Source organism: Pan paniscus, chromosome X (genome assembly GCF_029289425.2).
Source record: "Pan paniscus chromosome X, NHGRI_mPanPan1-v2.0_pri, whole genome shotgun sequence".
NCBI classification, from domain to species: domain Eukaryota; kingdom Metazoa; phylum Chordata; class Mammalia; order Primates; family Hominidae; genus Pan; species Pan paniscus.
Window position 1 is genome coordinate 42,310,142 of NC_073272.2, and position 16,804 is coordinate 42,326,945.

The 16,804-nt window shown below is 40.0% G+C and overlaps 1 protein-coding gene across 7 annotated transcripts in view; it reads right to left on the reverse strand.

The window, feature by feature from the left end:
* Positions 1–16,804, reverse strand: part of MED14 (mediator complex subunit 14) — an 86,588-nt gene that overhangs the window by 14,427 nt on the left and 55,357 nt on the right. For 3 of the 7 annotated variants that reach the window (XM_055106909.2, XM_034950626.3, XM_055106912.2), the window contains exons 20-26: positions 16,613–16,765; positions 15,719–15,988; positions 11,074–11,214; positions 7,720–7,831; positions 3,799–3,891; positions 2,904–3,035; positions 489–671 (exon numbers count right to left, since the gene is read on the reverse strand). In XM_055106909.2, coding sequence (XP_054962884.1) covers positions 489–671; positions 2,904–3,035; positions 3,799–3,891; positions 7,720–7,831; positions 11,074–11,214; positions 15,719–15,988; positions 16,613–16,765 — 1,084 coding nt within the window. The remainder of the gene's footprint in view (positions 1–488; positions 672–2,903; positions 3,036–3,798; positions 3,892–7,719; positions 7,832–11,073; positions 11,215–15,718; positions 15,989–16,612; positions 16,766–16,804) is intronic. The other 4 variants (XM_055106910.2, XM_024927234.4, XM_063601759.1 and 1 more) reach the window with 2 other exon arrangements.

Consider the following 16,804-nt stretch of genomic DNA (forward strand, 5'->3'; position numbering starts at 1 on the left):
TATATATTTGGTCTTTGTCCTAGCTCCTGGCATACAAATCCTAAAATTTTTGGACTCTTCAAAGTGGTTAAGTGTCCTTTTGTATGCTAATGAGATGGCTGATGGCTGGCAGCCCCTAGGTAGCTTCAGGAAGGGGGCTGATCACAGGAAAGACACGGCAGGATTAGAGGGTTGGTAGTTTCAGCCCCACCCCCAAAGTTGATCACCAGTGGCCAGTGATTTAATCAATAATGCCTACGTGATGAAACTTCCGTAAAAACCCAAAAGGACAGTGTTTGGAGAACTTCCAGATAGCCAAACATGTGAAGGCTCACAGAGGGCATGGAAACTGCACTCCCCTTAAGCATCTCTTCATCTGCATCCTTTGTAATATCCTTTAAGTATCCTCTCTCAAAAAGTAGGTCATGACTTTCAAATGTGAGGATGCAACAAAATAGGTCACTTTGGGTTATACTAAAAAAGAACATAAAAATGTTGATGATACTCACTTGTTCCAGCTCGAGGGGAATGAGAAGCATCTGGAACCGGAGAATGTAGTGAGGGGTTGGCTGGTGACATTCCAGGCATGCGTGCTGCTGGTGAGGGGCCAGACACTTGAGGAGATCCTGGCCAGTTCCCTGCTCGTCCACTTGGTGACACCATAGTGTATGGGGAACTAGGGTCAAGAGTTCCTATAAAAAAGGTAAACAAATGATTCTCAAAACCTATATTTTAATAACTGAAAATTATTTGACAGCATTCAAATCTTTACACAGTAATAATTTTATTTTTTCTTCCAATAAGATGTTTCACTGAAGCTTGATGTGTGTTAACATGTCATGCCTGAATCTCTATTTTGTGTAAGGTACTTTTTAACATGATACAAAAATTAGAAAAATATAAAGCTTGAGAGAGGATAAAATTTACCTTCACACAAGCTTCAATGTATGTAATAGGTAACAATGTATGCTACTATATGCATTAAAATATTAAGCAAACAATCTCAGAGTTCCTTTAAAAGCAGAAATATTATATTTTTAAACCAACTTTGACAAACCATATTTTCATTCTACTCCAAGTAGAATGAGAAGGAAATTTTCCATATTCTTTATTTAGACTACGTTGACTAAGAAATGAACCAAGACTCAAGTTTTGAAAGCAGTGACTTCCTGAACAATTTGATATTTAAATTTCACCCTCCATTGGTATCTACGAAGATATTCAAAAATAAAAAATAAATAAATTTCATCCTCCAGATACCTTCAACATATTATTTATATCCCTCTGTAACCAAATGACAAACTGAAAAAATACTTTTACCATGTATATGTCAGAGAGTAAATGGTCTTTACTTAGGTCTTACAAATGGGCAAGAAAAAACACAAGAACATAGGCAAAGTATATATAACTGGGAGGTATAAAATAAGAAACACCAAAGACCGGCCAGGCACGGTGGCTCACACTTGTAATCCCAGCACTTTGGAAGGCTGAGGTGGGTGGATTGCTTGAGTCCAGGAGTTCGAGACCAGCCTGGGCAACACGGCAAAACCCCATCTCTACAAAAAAATACAAAAACTAGCCAGGCATGGTTGTGCACATCTGTAGTCCCAGCTACTTTGCTGGGGAGGAGGTTGAGGCAGGAGGATCACTTGAACTTGAGAAGCCGAGGTTGCAGTGCACTGAGACTGCACCACTGCACTCCAGCCTGGGTAACAGAGTGAGACTCTGTCTCAAAAAAACAAAACAAAACAAAGCAAAAACAAAAAAACCAAAGACCAACCAAAAAAGGTTCAATTTTCTTCACTAATAAATACATTAAACAATAAGATACCATTTTTCACCTATGAAAATGTCCAAGGTCTTTAAAATATGTAATACTCCCTGGCGACGATGCAGGATAACAGACATTCTTGTATGATGGCATGGGAAATGGTACAGCCTTTCAGATGAGCAGTTATATGTTTCGAAAGCTTTAGAATTTGTCAAATCCCTTGATACAACAATTCCACTTCTGGAACTTACTTAAGGAAATAATCATGGATATGAGCACAGATGGCACCATTTTTAATTGTGAAAAAATGGAAACATTCTAAACATGTAACAATAGGAGAGCAGTTAAGTCATGGTATGCCCAGACAAGCGGATATTATTACACCATATGGTATGATGATGTGGAGTTTTTAATGACAGAAATGTTCCCACAAATATTAATAGTAAAAACTAAAATCCAGGTGCTACACAGCTTAAAAACTGAGGAACCTGTTTATGTTCTATGGTATCATACTCATGATATATTAAGTGAAAAAAGGCACTGAACACTGTAAAGTATGCTGTCATGTGTGTAAAGGAGAGGGGAAAGAACACTTGCATGTATTTGCTTGTGTATGCATAAAACAGCTCTGCAAGAATATCTACATGTTTCTGGGAAGAGGAACTAGGTGGTTAGTGGAATAAAAAGGAAACCTTTCATTGACTACTTGTTCTATTTTTTATCTAGTTGAATCAATTCAAAATAAAATTTTGAGGTCAAAAGTTAAAAAATTCAAGTCTCAAAACAATTCATATGTTCGGGTACCCATTGTTGGGGGGCAAGGGCAGGTATTTGAGCGGGGAGACAAGCAGCTTGGTAGACAGCAAGTGAGAATAACAGAAACGTGAGAGGGCAGGCAAGCAGGGCATGTGTGACAGGAAGGGCAAGGCAGAGCAACGGAGACAGCAAGGGAGAGTCCAAGGCAGAGACAAACTCACTGGTCGTTACCTCTGTGTGGTGGGATTAGATAAATTTGATTTTCTTTTTGCTTGAGCAATATTTTTGCTACTTCCTCAATAAACAAGTATTAATTTTGCAATGAAAAAATTTACTCAACAAAAATTATTTTCACATCAAGCTCTTATGCTATATCGATTTCCATGTATGGACTCACCATGTGGACTAGCAAAACTGGCCCCTGGTCCTATTGAGATTCCATGCGAGGATGGGGGAGGAGTTGGAACAAATGACGCTGGTGATGGGGCTCTCAAAGCCCCACTGGGGGAGCTGGCAGCATGCAGATTTCCTAATAAAGGAAAATAATTATAGATAATCTTGCAGGACACATTTTATGTCCTGTCTAAGGACCCCAAGTTAAAAATCTCCCTATAAACTAAAGAAACAAGTAGTATAGCTCCCATATATATAACACAGAGAAAAACTGGCACGATTTCATTATTGAAAGAGACTGTTCAATTCCATGCGCCCAAATTCTAGCTCTTATATTGACTGATTAAAAAAAAAAATCCGGTGTACTTTTTATTCAGTTCCTCATTCATTCAACAAGAAGGCCTGAATGACAACTTCATGCCAAGCACTGTTTCAGGCATTGGGGAAGCAGCAGTTAACAAAAGAGACAAAAATTCCTGCCCTCACAAAGCTTATATTCTAATAGAATGAGAAAGACAAGTATCTGTCAGGTAAGTGCTATGGAAAAAAATACAACAGGGTAAGGGGACAATATTGTGTAGTGAAGGAGGTGGGTGTTGTTCCTTATATACAGCAATCAGAAAAGACCTCTCTAAGGAAGGGGGCATGTGAGCTGAGACGTGAAGAAAGTGAAGGATAAGGCATGAGGATACCCAGGGTATGAGATATTCCAGCCAAACAGAGAGCTAGTGCAAATGCCCCAAAGGTGGAAGCAGTTATCAGGGAGGAAGCCGGTGTGGCAAGAACAGAGTGAACGAGGGGGGCAGTGGGAAGAGAGGACACCAGAGAGGTTGGAGGAAGAGGGGTGGGTCCCAGATCACATGGGGACTTGTGGGCCACTCTAAGAACTTAGGGTTTACCCTGAATGAGTGGGAATCCAATGCAGAGTTTGGAGCGGAAATCATGGACGAACTTCTGTCCCAGAAGGATCATTCTAGCTGCTGTGGGACAGACTATAGAGCAAGGGTAGGGGTAGGGACAGGAAAACCAGTTAGAAACAACTGCAATAATTCAGGTGAGAGAGGACTAGTGGCTTGGTAAAGGTGACAGACTATGGTAGTGAAAAGTGGTTGGATTCTGGGTAAATTCTGAAAATCAAGCTGATAGTATTTGGTAAATGACCGAACATGGGTATGAAAGAGACGTCCAGCATGACTCGAAGAGCTTCGGCCCAAGTAGCAGGAAGGAAGGGCCTGCCATTTACTGAGCTGGGGTGTCTGTGGGAAGAGGAGCACTGGGGCAGTGAAGAGATCCAGAGTTTAGTTTTGGCCATGCTGAGTTGCAGATATCTACCAGACATTACATGGAAATGATGCCGAATAGACAGCTAGAAAATACAATACTAAGGCTGGGTGTGGTGGCTCACGCCTGTAATCCCAGCACTTTGGGAGGGCGAAGTGGGCGGTTCACCTGAGGTCAGGAGTTTGAGACTAGCCTGGCCAACATGGCAAAACCCCGTCTCTACTAAAAATACAAACATTAGCCAGGCACAGTGGCATGTGCCTGTAATCCCAGCTACTCAGGAGGCTGAGGCAGGAGAATCACTTGAACCCGGAAGGCGGATGTTGCAGCAAGCTGAGATCACGCCATGGCACTCCAGCCTGTACGACAGAGCAAGACTCTGTCTCCAAAAACAAAACAAAACAAAAAATCAAAGAAAAAAGAAAATACAATACTTATGGAGAGACTGAGATTGGAGATATAAAAAACAGTGAAACGTTAACTTATTTAAAGGCACAGGACTAGTTTTAATTTAGGATTATGAAAGTGTGAACTATGGCTACCAAAACTATGAATAAATGCAACATTTAAACACTTGCTACATTATCATAATTACCTTTAATATCAGCATGTTTCAAATTCTCTACTATAGCAGTCCCCGCCTTATCCACAGGGGATAGGTTCCAAGACCCCCAGTGGATGCCTGAAACCTCAGATAGTATTGAAACCTGTTTTTTTCCTATACACATATATGATAAAGTTTAATTAACAAATTAAGCACAGTAAAAAAATTAACAGTAACAGTAAAATAGAACACTCTTAGCAGTAGATTGTAATAAAAGTTATGTGAATATGGTATCTCTCTGTCTCTAAATATCTTATTGTACTATACTTGCCCATTTTTGGTCCTCAGTTGACCTCAGGCCAACTAAAACCTTGGAGAGCAATAAGAGGGGGGACTGTACTATGTGAGATAATTTCATATTTTTGTGTTCTGTAATACCTAAAGCACTGTCTTACTTTCAATCAGTATGTTGATCAACTTGACTAACCTTTAAGTGTTTATGTTTACTTATTTAGCTGCATGATCTGGACAAGTGACCTAACTTCTCCATGTCTCAGTTTTCCTCCATAAAATGTGAATAATAATAGGACCTACACCACAGGTTTGCTGTGAGGATTAAACGGGTAAAGTACTTAGAATAGGGCTTGGCACATAGTAAGCACTATATGCTTGTCTACTACTATTATAATTATTTCAAAATATTTTTCCCTTCCTACTATATAAAAACAATGTCAACTCCTATCCTAGAAACACACTCCCCTGGGGTTCTACAATCCTGTTTCTCCTGTTTTGTCTACTTCCTCCCTAGCTGCTACTTCCCCACTGACCACTGGTATTCCTAGGGGTGGACTCAACCACCCACTTGGGCTTCAATGACCCTAGACATGACAACAACAACTTCCAAGTCTTCATCTGTGGTCCAACCATCTCTGATGAGCCATAGGCTCATACAGCCAACTGCCTACTGGACATCTTGACTTAGTAATCTCTGGGGACTTGCAAAATCAACAGGTTCAAGAGAACTCCCTCCTCCTTTCTCTGTGAAATCTGCCCGTCCACCACTCGTCACTTTCAGTTGTACAAATTTAACCCAGACTAAAATCCAACAATGGCTTCCTATTTACCCATACAATAAAGGCCAAAATTGTTAACAGCGCCCTGTCTCTCCATACACCAGCCATTTGGAAGAGTCTACCATCTTCTGGGAGTTCAGACTCCACACACCCTGCACAGTCTGCCTGAGATATCCTCCTTGTCCATGTCCCTGCACCTGGGTAACTCTTGACCCTTCAAGTCTCAGCTTAACCAGTGTCGAAAGGAGGGAGGCAAACAACGCATCCTCAAGAAAGAAACAATCGAACCCCCCTTATCGAATGCTCTTTCAGAAGCCCAAGTGACCCTTTTTGTAACACTCATCATACTTGGCATTACAGATAAAGACTGTTTATCTAGGAATCTAAGCAGAGGAAGCACAACCCACCCCCCAAATGAAAGTGAATTTAAAGATTTTTAAAATGAGGATCTATTTTTTTAAAACGACACCACTGAAGTAATGTGAAGAGCAATATGAGTGGCTAAGTGTGAGACATGGTGGGGGTGGGATCTGCCAGGGTGTGAGTGCCTAGGCAGTGTGGGATGTCGAGCAGCCCAATCTGGGCAACAAGACAGATTACAATGGACTGGTCAAAGAGGCATTTGTCATGTACCACGCCCCAGGCTAAACACTTTATGTGAACTATTTCATTCGATTCTCACAACATCTCTATGGAAGAGGTTTTATATTATTCTCATTTTACAAATGGAATTAGCTATTGAATAAGTGATGTCACTACATCTCCCACCTGCAGATTAACAGATTCTCTGGTCAATACAAATTTCTCATACACAGACATACATATACATATCTATAAGAATTTTTGTATTTTATAAAGGAGAACAGTATGCACTGCAAATTCTGCTTTTCAAAGTGAAAACTTAAAAGCAGATGTATTTGTTGGGTTTGCTACTTAAAAAATTAACGTAGTTTTGTTTGCCCTGTTTTCTGATAAGCCCGAATGCCTTCAATTGGTACAAAACTACTTAATGTATTCTTTAGTTCAGTGGACTGATATATTTACACTAGATAAAAGGTTTTATTACACATGCTTTTAAAAATCATTTAATTTCTTATATTTTACATCCTATATTACATATCACATCTTTTATGCTAAAACTTTCTTTGAAAAAACCATCATTATGCTCTGGAAATATTACTAGGACCTAGTAGGCAACGGGTCATTCTCCCCAATAAATCTGATGACCTAGCTTCCTCGCTAGATGATAAGCTCAAGAGCAGGGCTGGTATCTGGTTCACTGCTAAATCTTCAGCACCGGGCAGCATTTGGCACAGAGCAAGTGCTCAAGAGATACCACTGAATCATTCAGTTAAAAGCAAAAATTTGGCATTCTCAAGCACTTTTACGGTGCACTTCATAGGGCTGCCAACAAAGCCATTATGTCTGGACAAGCAGACTATGCACTGCCTAACTCTGGAGCTTGGGGGCAGGCCACCCTTCACCTATTCCATGGCTTAGCAAACTTTTTCTGTAAAGGGCTGTCGTAGTGGGAAAGCAGCCATAGACATTATATAAACAAGTGTGGCTTCATTCCAATGAAACTTTATTTACAAAAACAGGTGACAGGCAGGATTTGGCTCATAGGCCTTAGAGTCTGTCAACCTGTAATATAGATCATGTTGTGATTAGCACCCCCTGGAGTTGTGCTGTGAGTCTGGCTCTGGGTGACATTAATTTAAACCTTTTAAAGTGCTCCCAAGCCTGGACACAGATTTCACAAACCTTCCATAATAAATGAGTGACAATTATCTAGCCATAGACTAGAAAGGGAATTCTCTCTGAAGCCTGAGACTAGATGCACAGTGCTTCTCAATGTGGGGTGTGTGTGTGTATTTTGGATTTGAAAGTTGAACATGACAAGAGAATAAGTAATATCTTACCTGGAGACTGTGTGTGCATCATTGAGGGAGACTGATTGACTGTGCTATGATAAGATGTAGGGGGTGAAGTAAGAGGATAAGCACCTGATGTTCCTGGCTGCTTTGGAAATGGCTGAAAAGAAGAAAATTAAATGTTGGTAAAATGGCCAACCGCACGGAGCATAAGAGTGTGGCTTTCACTAATTATAGCTACAGTGTTAATATTTACACGCTTTGCTGGTTACCAAATAGGAAACATGAGGTATAAAAGTGTGCAAAATAAATACACATCACCAGCACAAGTCTTTATAAACCCCGACTTTCGAAATGTTTTAAAATAGCAACATCCTCTTTCCCGATCTTGCAATGCTTTCTATCCCTCAAGATGTTTTTTGCTCATTTTCTATCTAGCATATAACCGATTTATCTTTATTATTTATCTACCATTTCATTGATTCTAAGACATTTTCCCCCTACACTTTAATATCTCTAAAATCAGGGTGTGTCTTTCCATTTATGGGATGTTAGTTTAACTGGCAGTGTTTTTTCTTTCTGAGCGGTAGATAAAAACTGATGCATCTTACATTTGGTGGCATTTAGTATCAATGAAATATGGTAGCTCAGCCTGACCTTTACTCATCTTTATCACTATCACAAGGTAGTTGTAACATTTTACATATTTTCTAGTGGCAAACGAGAGTTTCAATTGTTCCTAATATCAAATGTTGGAAATAATTATCAATTTTTTTCTTAAAACCATTTTTGTGGGTGTGGAGTGTTATCTCATTGTAGCTTTAATTTGTATTTCTGTGATGGCAAATAATGTTTGAATACCTTTTCGGTGCTTATTGGCCACTTGGACATCCTATTATGTGAAATGACTTGAATCTTTTACCTACTTTTAAAACCAGATTGTCTACTTTTTTTTTTATTGATTCTTTCTAAGCTATCTTAAAGAAATTATAGAATTCAGGCTAACTCATAAGCTACAAAATCATATATTTGCCCATACTGTTTTATCCAATAATGTAGAATGTACCTTTATGTTTGGAGATGTAAGCCATACTAACTTGTTAATTAAAACTATGATATTCATAAGCTTTTATATTTTCTTCCTTTCCTTTCTCATGGACTAGCTTATGCACTAAAACTGCATTTTATATAAAAGAAGAAAAGCTACCTGCTAACATCAAGTAAAATGTACATGAATCCCTTTATGAACATTTTTTTCTCACAACTATCTTATCAGGGAGACAAATAGTTTACAACAAATAGAAGCATAGCACAGATATCTGATAAACAGAAAAAAACTGAAAACTGAAACTGCTCAATAAAAGGCTCAATCTTTAGGAGGTACATAAAGCCAAAGCCACCAACTAAAGACATTTAACCATGGCAGATGAATATTCTTTTAAAAGGATTCTGACTTGGTATTAAGTGTCAAACTTTTTAACTTAAAAACAAACAGAAAAGCTCTACCTACAGGTTGAATAGAGAGCAAGAAAAGGCAGAAAATTCCTCAAGTTTTCCCAAAGTGACAAATCATTCTAACTTTTCTAGAATATCCTAACCTTTGGCCAATCTACCCACTTCTAATCCTTCTGCCTTAGCCTGCAACTATTTTCCTACTTAGAAATCTCATGTTCAGTATGAAATGTTACTGGGTGTATATTGCTCTTAGCCAAATCAGAATATCTAATAAACTAGCGCTGCAGGCTCTCACTGTGTCAAATTATGATTTTTTTCAGTAACAAAAGCACTTTGGGAGGCCAAGGCGGGCAGATTACCTGAGGTCGGGAGTTCGAGACCAGCCTGACCAACATGGAGAAACCCCCTCTCTAGTAAAAATACAAAATTAGCCAGGCATGGTGATGCACGCCTGTAGTCCCAGCTACTCAGGAGGCTGAGGCAGAAGAATCACTTGAACCTGGGAGGCGGAGGCTGTGGTGAGCTGAGATCACGCCATTGCACTCCAGCCTGGGCAACAAGAGTGAAACTCCATCTCAAAAAAAAAAAAAAATCATTACAGAGGGGCCAATGAACAACTTATTTTGGGAGAGGGAGAGAATAATGGACCACATTCTCCCTCCATTCCCCCTATAACATTGGCCCTGCTACGGCCATGGTCATCAGCCAGCCCATCTCAGTTACTTCTTTCCCCCAAAGGATGTGGCTCGTCCCCTGCTCCATATCAGGTACAGGAAAGATTGAAAATGCAAGAAAGTGGCTTCCACAAGAAAAAAGCTGCTCTGATATCCGCTGGGCCAAGGTACTTCTCTCCCATGGTGGCCCAGCATCTTCAAAGGGCTAGTATCTCATCTGAGTCAATGTCTGTCACAAGAGCCCCGCACCTCGGCCACACAGAGACATTCGCATAGGCCTTTACTGAGCTTCCCTGTTCTACATGAAGGCCAAGAAGGGAAACAGTGAGAAGGCAAGTAACCCTAAATAGCTGCCAGGAACAATACAGCTTCCACAAAACCCTCCTTCTAGTAAGAATCTAGTACTTTTTCAAAGATTTAAGCACTGGAAAGTTGTAGTCAGTAAGTAGCCAGACCAGAAGCTAAGCAATAAAATAAGCTAAGAGGATTCTCTGCACAATGCTGGTTTCAAGCAATGCTATTCATGAAAGCTTCTGGGTGAGAAGCAGTGAGCTATTTCGTAAACCAAAACTAAAGGATGTGCCAAAGAGCCTTGCCTACAGGCTGTGTGCTCATATACAACTAAAAATGAAGCCCCTGAAGACTCCGGCCCAGAGTCTACAGCCCCATTGAGGATTTTCCAGACTAGGGAGTCACACAGGACTGTTGAAGGGCTAGACAATCACTGTTCACCTTCTATTTCAGGAGGGTCAGTGAGAGAACAATGGCTAGCCTAGGGGCCTGTTCAACTCTCAGACATGTGAAGGTGACAGGACAGAACTGAAAGCTCTTATGGTTCTATAATGTGGCTTATCCAAATGGTCTTGAGGACAGAACCCTGAAAATTTGTCCACCTGTTCTCTGTAGGAGTCCCTACTGAACATCGCTAGACATTTAGTCTACTGTGCTCTACTTTAATAGCATCTGTCCTTCAAGACAAGGTAAGGAAACTCTCTCAAAGATCTCAGATCCTGCGGATGGTATTTCCATCCCTGGAATCATAACATCATTTTAAGTGTGTGAATGACCTGAGATTAATGCTGTTTCCAACACTATTCATTTCTTGTCACTGGAAGTCTCCTCACCTCTTTCTGTAACTCTTTATTTCATAAGTATTTCCTGGGCATCTCAGGCCCACCAAGGACCTCCTTGTCTTTCAATGAAGTCTTGACACCTATAGAACCTGTGAAGTTACAGAAATGTGATACCACTTGGAATTCTGGCTAGATATTACCTGTTGCTGGGGTGGTGGCTGGAGCTGCGATATTAAAGAATCCATCATATCTCCTCCTATAGGAGAAGGGGGATTATCGTCCTCATTTACAGACCTTCTTCGAGCATCCTGATTGCTGTCAACAAACATATTCAGGAACGTCTACGGATATAAACAGGTAAAATTTAGATTATCTTACCTAACATTATTAGTAAAATATTTTAAATTATTTAGAATATTTAAACAGAAACACAGTATGTTGATCCTTGAAGATCGTTACTGGACAACCTAGAAGAAATATTGTTAATTTTGAAGCGGGAAACTGAGGAAAACAGTTAACAAAAACAGCATCTAAAAAAAGTCATATTGACTAAGAAATATTGTGTGAGCAAAAAGTTGAAGAAAGAAGTACATCCTGGCACCTCTTACCATCAGATCATAATATTTTCTTATTAACTTCTAATCCAGAAATGGGGGTAAAAAATGAAAAGCATATTGGCCATAACTTCAATGACTTGGAAAATTTCCCAGCTAGTGAGCCATCTCTCACTTTTTAAACTAGAAAATATGAAAGGAAAACTGAGTAAGAAACGATCCAATTTTTTCCTTTTTTATATTATATAATTTAATCTTGAACCATTAAGAGTGGGACAGCCTTGTTTTACATATTGTCAAAACTGAGCAAAGCTATCAGAGTTTGTGTTTCAAGCACAGATTCTCTTTAACACTCCTCACATCCCCAGTATTCGAATATACATATATTTGAATCATAAGCTTATCAGAATCACTAGAGAACTATTAATAGCCCATAGTGGGCTGAGCATGGTGGCTCATGCCTATAATCGCAGCACTTCGGGAGGCCAAGATGGGAGGATCCCTTGCGAGACCAACCTGGGCAATAATGGCAAAACCTCATCTCTACAAAAAATAGAAAAATCAGCCAGGCATGGTGGTGCACACCTGTGGATCCAGCTACTAGGGAGGCTGAGATGGGAGGACTGCTTGAGCCCGGGAAGTTGAGGCTGCAGTGAGCCGTGATCCCACCACTGCGCTCCAGCCTGGGCGACAGAGCGAGACCCTGTCTCAAAAAAGAAGTCTACAGTCTACTTTTAATTAAAGATGATGGGCTCACAACACACATTGCATTCTTTCCCCACTAAACTACTGGAAAGAATTTTTTGAAGCAATAAGTAACAAAGACAAAAAGAATAGGAGAAGAGAAGAAACAGCAATACATCCGGGAGGCTGCAAAGCAGATGGCTGAGTAGCAACTAGAACCATCCAATGTGAGAAAGTTGTATCCTAAGTAAGCTGTGGGAAAAGCCAAGAAGCAAGCTATTTCCATCCAGATCCCTGAGATACTTTGGAACTGGCAGTATCAGGCACTGATATGGTTTGGCTCTGTGTCCCCACCCGAATCTCATCTTGAATTGTAATCAAATTGTGATCCCCGAGTTGAGAGAGGGACCGATTGATTGGATTATGGGGACAGTTCCCCCCATGCTGTTGTGATAGTGAGTTCTCACCAGATCTGATGGTTTTATAAGTAGCAGTTTCCCCTGCTCTCACGCTTCTCCCCTGCAGCCATGTAAGGCTTGCTTGCTTCCCCTTTACCTTCCACCACGATTGTAAATTTCCTGAGGCCTCCTAGCCGTTCTTTCTGTTAAGCTTGTGGAACTGTGAGTCAATTAAACCTCTTTCCTTTATAAATTACCCAGTCTTGGGTAGTATCTTTACAGCAATGTGAAAACAGACTAATATGGGTACCTTTGGAAGTGGGGATAAAAGTGGGACTAATAACAGAAGGACTAAGTGAAAGTCTAAGAGACACTTAGACCCTCCCAGATCCTCTGCTATTCTCACTGAGCTCGGTTATCTCTTCCACCATGGAGGAGGATCTCTGACTTGAGGGATGCCAAAGACCAACTCAGAGAAGGACTACTATATAAAAAATGGGGATCAAAGTCTACATAAATTTGAGAATACTCGTTTTTTCATTTGACTTTCCCAATATTGAAAGCAAGATGCATACCATCTATGCAGAAGATTTGGATACTCCTGTCTTGGTACTCACACCAGCCCAACAAAAAGACCTAAAGCTACTGATATCGGGAGTTTCCCAAAGAAATGGCCCAAGGAGATCATCCTGCAATGAAGACCACAGTCAATAAGTCTACCTTTAAATAAGAGCAGAGAGTTAAGAATCGCTTAACATTTGAGGAAAGACACTAATATAAAAGAAATCAATACCACACCCCCCCACACACAAAAGCAAGGTGAATAAAATAGAGATTATGTAGGATAAAAAGAAAAAGTAATGTTGCCATATAATAGAATGTTTAAAATAAACATTTAGAAACAAAAAAAGATCTTTTGAAAAAATTTTTTAAAGAATGGCCAAAATAAAATATTGGTAGAAATAAAAAAGAGGGATTAGAGGAAAAAAGTGAGGTATCTCCCAGAAACAAGAGACAAAAAAACAAAAGAAATAAGAAAATTGGAGGACAAGTCCACAATGCCTAGCATCAGAACATTAGGAGTACCCGAACGAGCTAACAGAGAAAACAACGGAGATGAACCAAGAAACAGTGCAAGGAAATTTCCCAAAGCAAAAGGATATTAAGTTTTCAGACAGAAAGAGCCCACTCAAGTCACATAATGTTCAACAGTGTGAACTCATTACACATCTCAATAGTCACAATGGAAGCCAGGAGACAATGAAGTAGTACCTTCAAAATTTTTACAGAAAATGATTGCAACCTAGAGTTCTTTATCTAGCCACTTCAGTTAGATGAGGGTAAACTAAAGATGCTTTCAGGCATATGTGATTTCAAATTAATTCCCCACCCCCCATGTACCTTCTCCCAGTAATCAAAACAATGAAGTAAACCAAGAAAAAAAACAAGGCGCCCACCACACAAGGCATGCAATGTGCAACATAAAAGAGAAATGAAGGAATCTCCCCTTTCATCCTTTTGCAGATTCTTAAGTGAACACTGTGTAGAAGGCCCAGACTGCTATCAGTCCAAATTGGAGCAGGTCAGAGGCCTATTGAAGAGATTTCTTCAAGATGAAATCAATAAGTTATCTTGATATGTTTGAACATACTAAAAGGAGTTACATAACTAGGAGAGAGTTTAAGGTTAATTAGTGATAGGTACTACAGAGAAAGCGAAACCAAAAAAGACCCAATTAATAATTCCCAATAAAATAAAATGTTGAGCAAGACAGGAAAAATAATCATAGTAAGCTTGGTTGCAGCAGCGCTTACATATTCATAACAGCACAAATGCTGAAAAATAATCTAATCGAAATTGCTACCTAACCATGTTACAAAGATAGGAGGAAAGACAAATGTGTTTATGCACTGAGAGCAGCCTGGAAGGGGGAAAGCACACATAAAAAAGAATTTAATAAGAATTAAAGCCTGGGCAACAAGATGAAACCCCATCTCTACAAAAAATACAAAAATTACCCAGGTGTGGTCCCAACTACTGGGGACGCTGAGGTGGGAGGATGGATTTAGCCCTGGTGGTTGAGGCTGCAGTGAGCCATGATCATGCCACTGCACTCCAGCCAGGAGGACAGAACGAGACCCTGTCTCCAAAAAAAGAAAAGAAAAACAGAAAAAAAAAAAAAAAATAGAAAAAAGAATACTCATCTTCCATTGTGAGAATCAGATAATGCCCTCAACCAAAAAGTAAACAAATAGCAATGTAGACATTCTACTTAGAGATAAAGATATAAATACCAAGAGAATCAGCTATATAAGAATTGAAAACAAGGCATCTGGGGAGCAAGAAAATGACAAGAGTGGGCTGCAGGAGACTATTTTTCAAATCAAGCCTTTTAGATTTATTTGACTCTAGACTAAAAACACATACAACTGAGCTATCACATCAGTTAACCACTCTGGCAGTTGTGGTCCAGGACCTTACATTTTTAAAAAGCATCAGGCCAGGCACAGGTTACTGTGATCCTAGCACTTTGGGAGGGTCCCAGGACCTTACATTTTTTTAAATGCATCAGGCCAGGCACAGATTACATCATGCCTGTAATCCCAGCACTTTGGGAGGCTGAGGCAGGTGGATCACCTGAGGTCAGGAGTTCAAGACCAGCCAGGCCAACATAGTGAAACCCCATCACTAAAAATACAAAAATTAGCCAGGTGTGGTGGTGCATGCCTATAATCTCAGCTACTGGGGAGGCTGAGGCAGGAGAGGCACTTGAACCCACATGGCTGAAGTTGCAGTGAGCCAAGATTGTGCCGCTGCACTCCAGCCTGGGTGACAGAGTGAGACTCTGTCTCATAAATAAATAAGCATCACAGTAGAATTGATGACCAAACCTTTTCAAAAATCAATGATAAAAACTACTTTTAAAGTTCCAAAGACCAAACACAAATTGTTTTTAGTATCTTCACCCTACTGATCAGAAGGTAAGAATATAAAGAAAAATACTTTTAATCATCTCATACACATAAGCACAGCACTTTATCAGAACTTCTAGCGCCTTCAGAATGACGTTATACAGATGATGAGTTAACACTGCTACTTACTAAATTTAAACAGGAATTTGTTGCTTTTCCCCATTATTTCCCCCTCAAAGAAACTATTTTAGAGATAATTTTTATGTTTACTCATGTTATAACACTAAAGTCTGTTACCTTTAGTCCTGGTGCAGGATAGAAACCTTCAACTAGTTTGCTGTTATCAAAAAGACTATAGGCACCATCCCGTATTGCCACAACACCTCGACTCCGGCAGTATATATCAATGCAATACATGTTCCTGAAGGCCAGTCTGATGTGGGTGGACGACTGTGGCAGAATGGAGAAGCACTGGTAGGCAGTGTTGGTTCTCTGGGTCAAGCCCAACATCGGCACAGTGGGGAGTTTGTTGATGGCATTTAATGGAGCCTGAGTATCAAACAGTACCTATAAGGAACAAACACAGTGAGAGCAGCCAGTTTCTGTACAAATGTTAAAACCTCAGAATTTTCAGTGTATAACTGTCAAAAATGAAACAACGTCCTTCTGGCACATTCCATAAAACTTCCCCTTGAAGAGAATGCAAACTAGATCACTGGGTCCACATTGAATCAAAGAAAATTCTCAAAGAAGTGTTCAAGATATAAAAGACAAAATTATCAGCCTTAGTCATTAAAGACAAGTCCCCATGATCTTTTGAAGAGTTTTGCCTGAGACACTAAATGCTGTTTTTTGTTTGTTTGTTTTCTGAGACAGGGTCTCATTCCGACACCCAGGCTGGAGTACAGTGGCACAATCACCGCTCACTGCAGCCTTGACCTCCCCAGGCTCAGGTGATCCTCCCACTTCAGCCTCCCAAGTAGCTGGGACTACAGGTGTGCATCGCCACACCTGACTAATTTTTGTATTTTTGTAGAGACAGGGTTTTGCCACATTGCCCAAGCTGGTCTTGAACTCCTGAGCACAAGCAATCCTTCCACCTCAGCCTCCCAAAGGGTTGGGATTACAGGTGTGAACCAGCACAGCTGGCATACTAAGTCTTATTTTTAGACAGAAAATAAACTTAATTACCTGTAATAACTGAACCACATTTGGTGTTTTGTTGAACATTTCTTGAAGCTGATGGAGAATGGTATTGTGACAGTTACTGCAACCTGAGTTTGGGCCAACAGTTCCCAAAGAAATGTGGAATTTTTGATGGATCGAATTCCATTGGATACTAATCTAAATAAAAAAGATTACATGTTTCAGAAACTGAGAAAG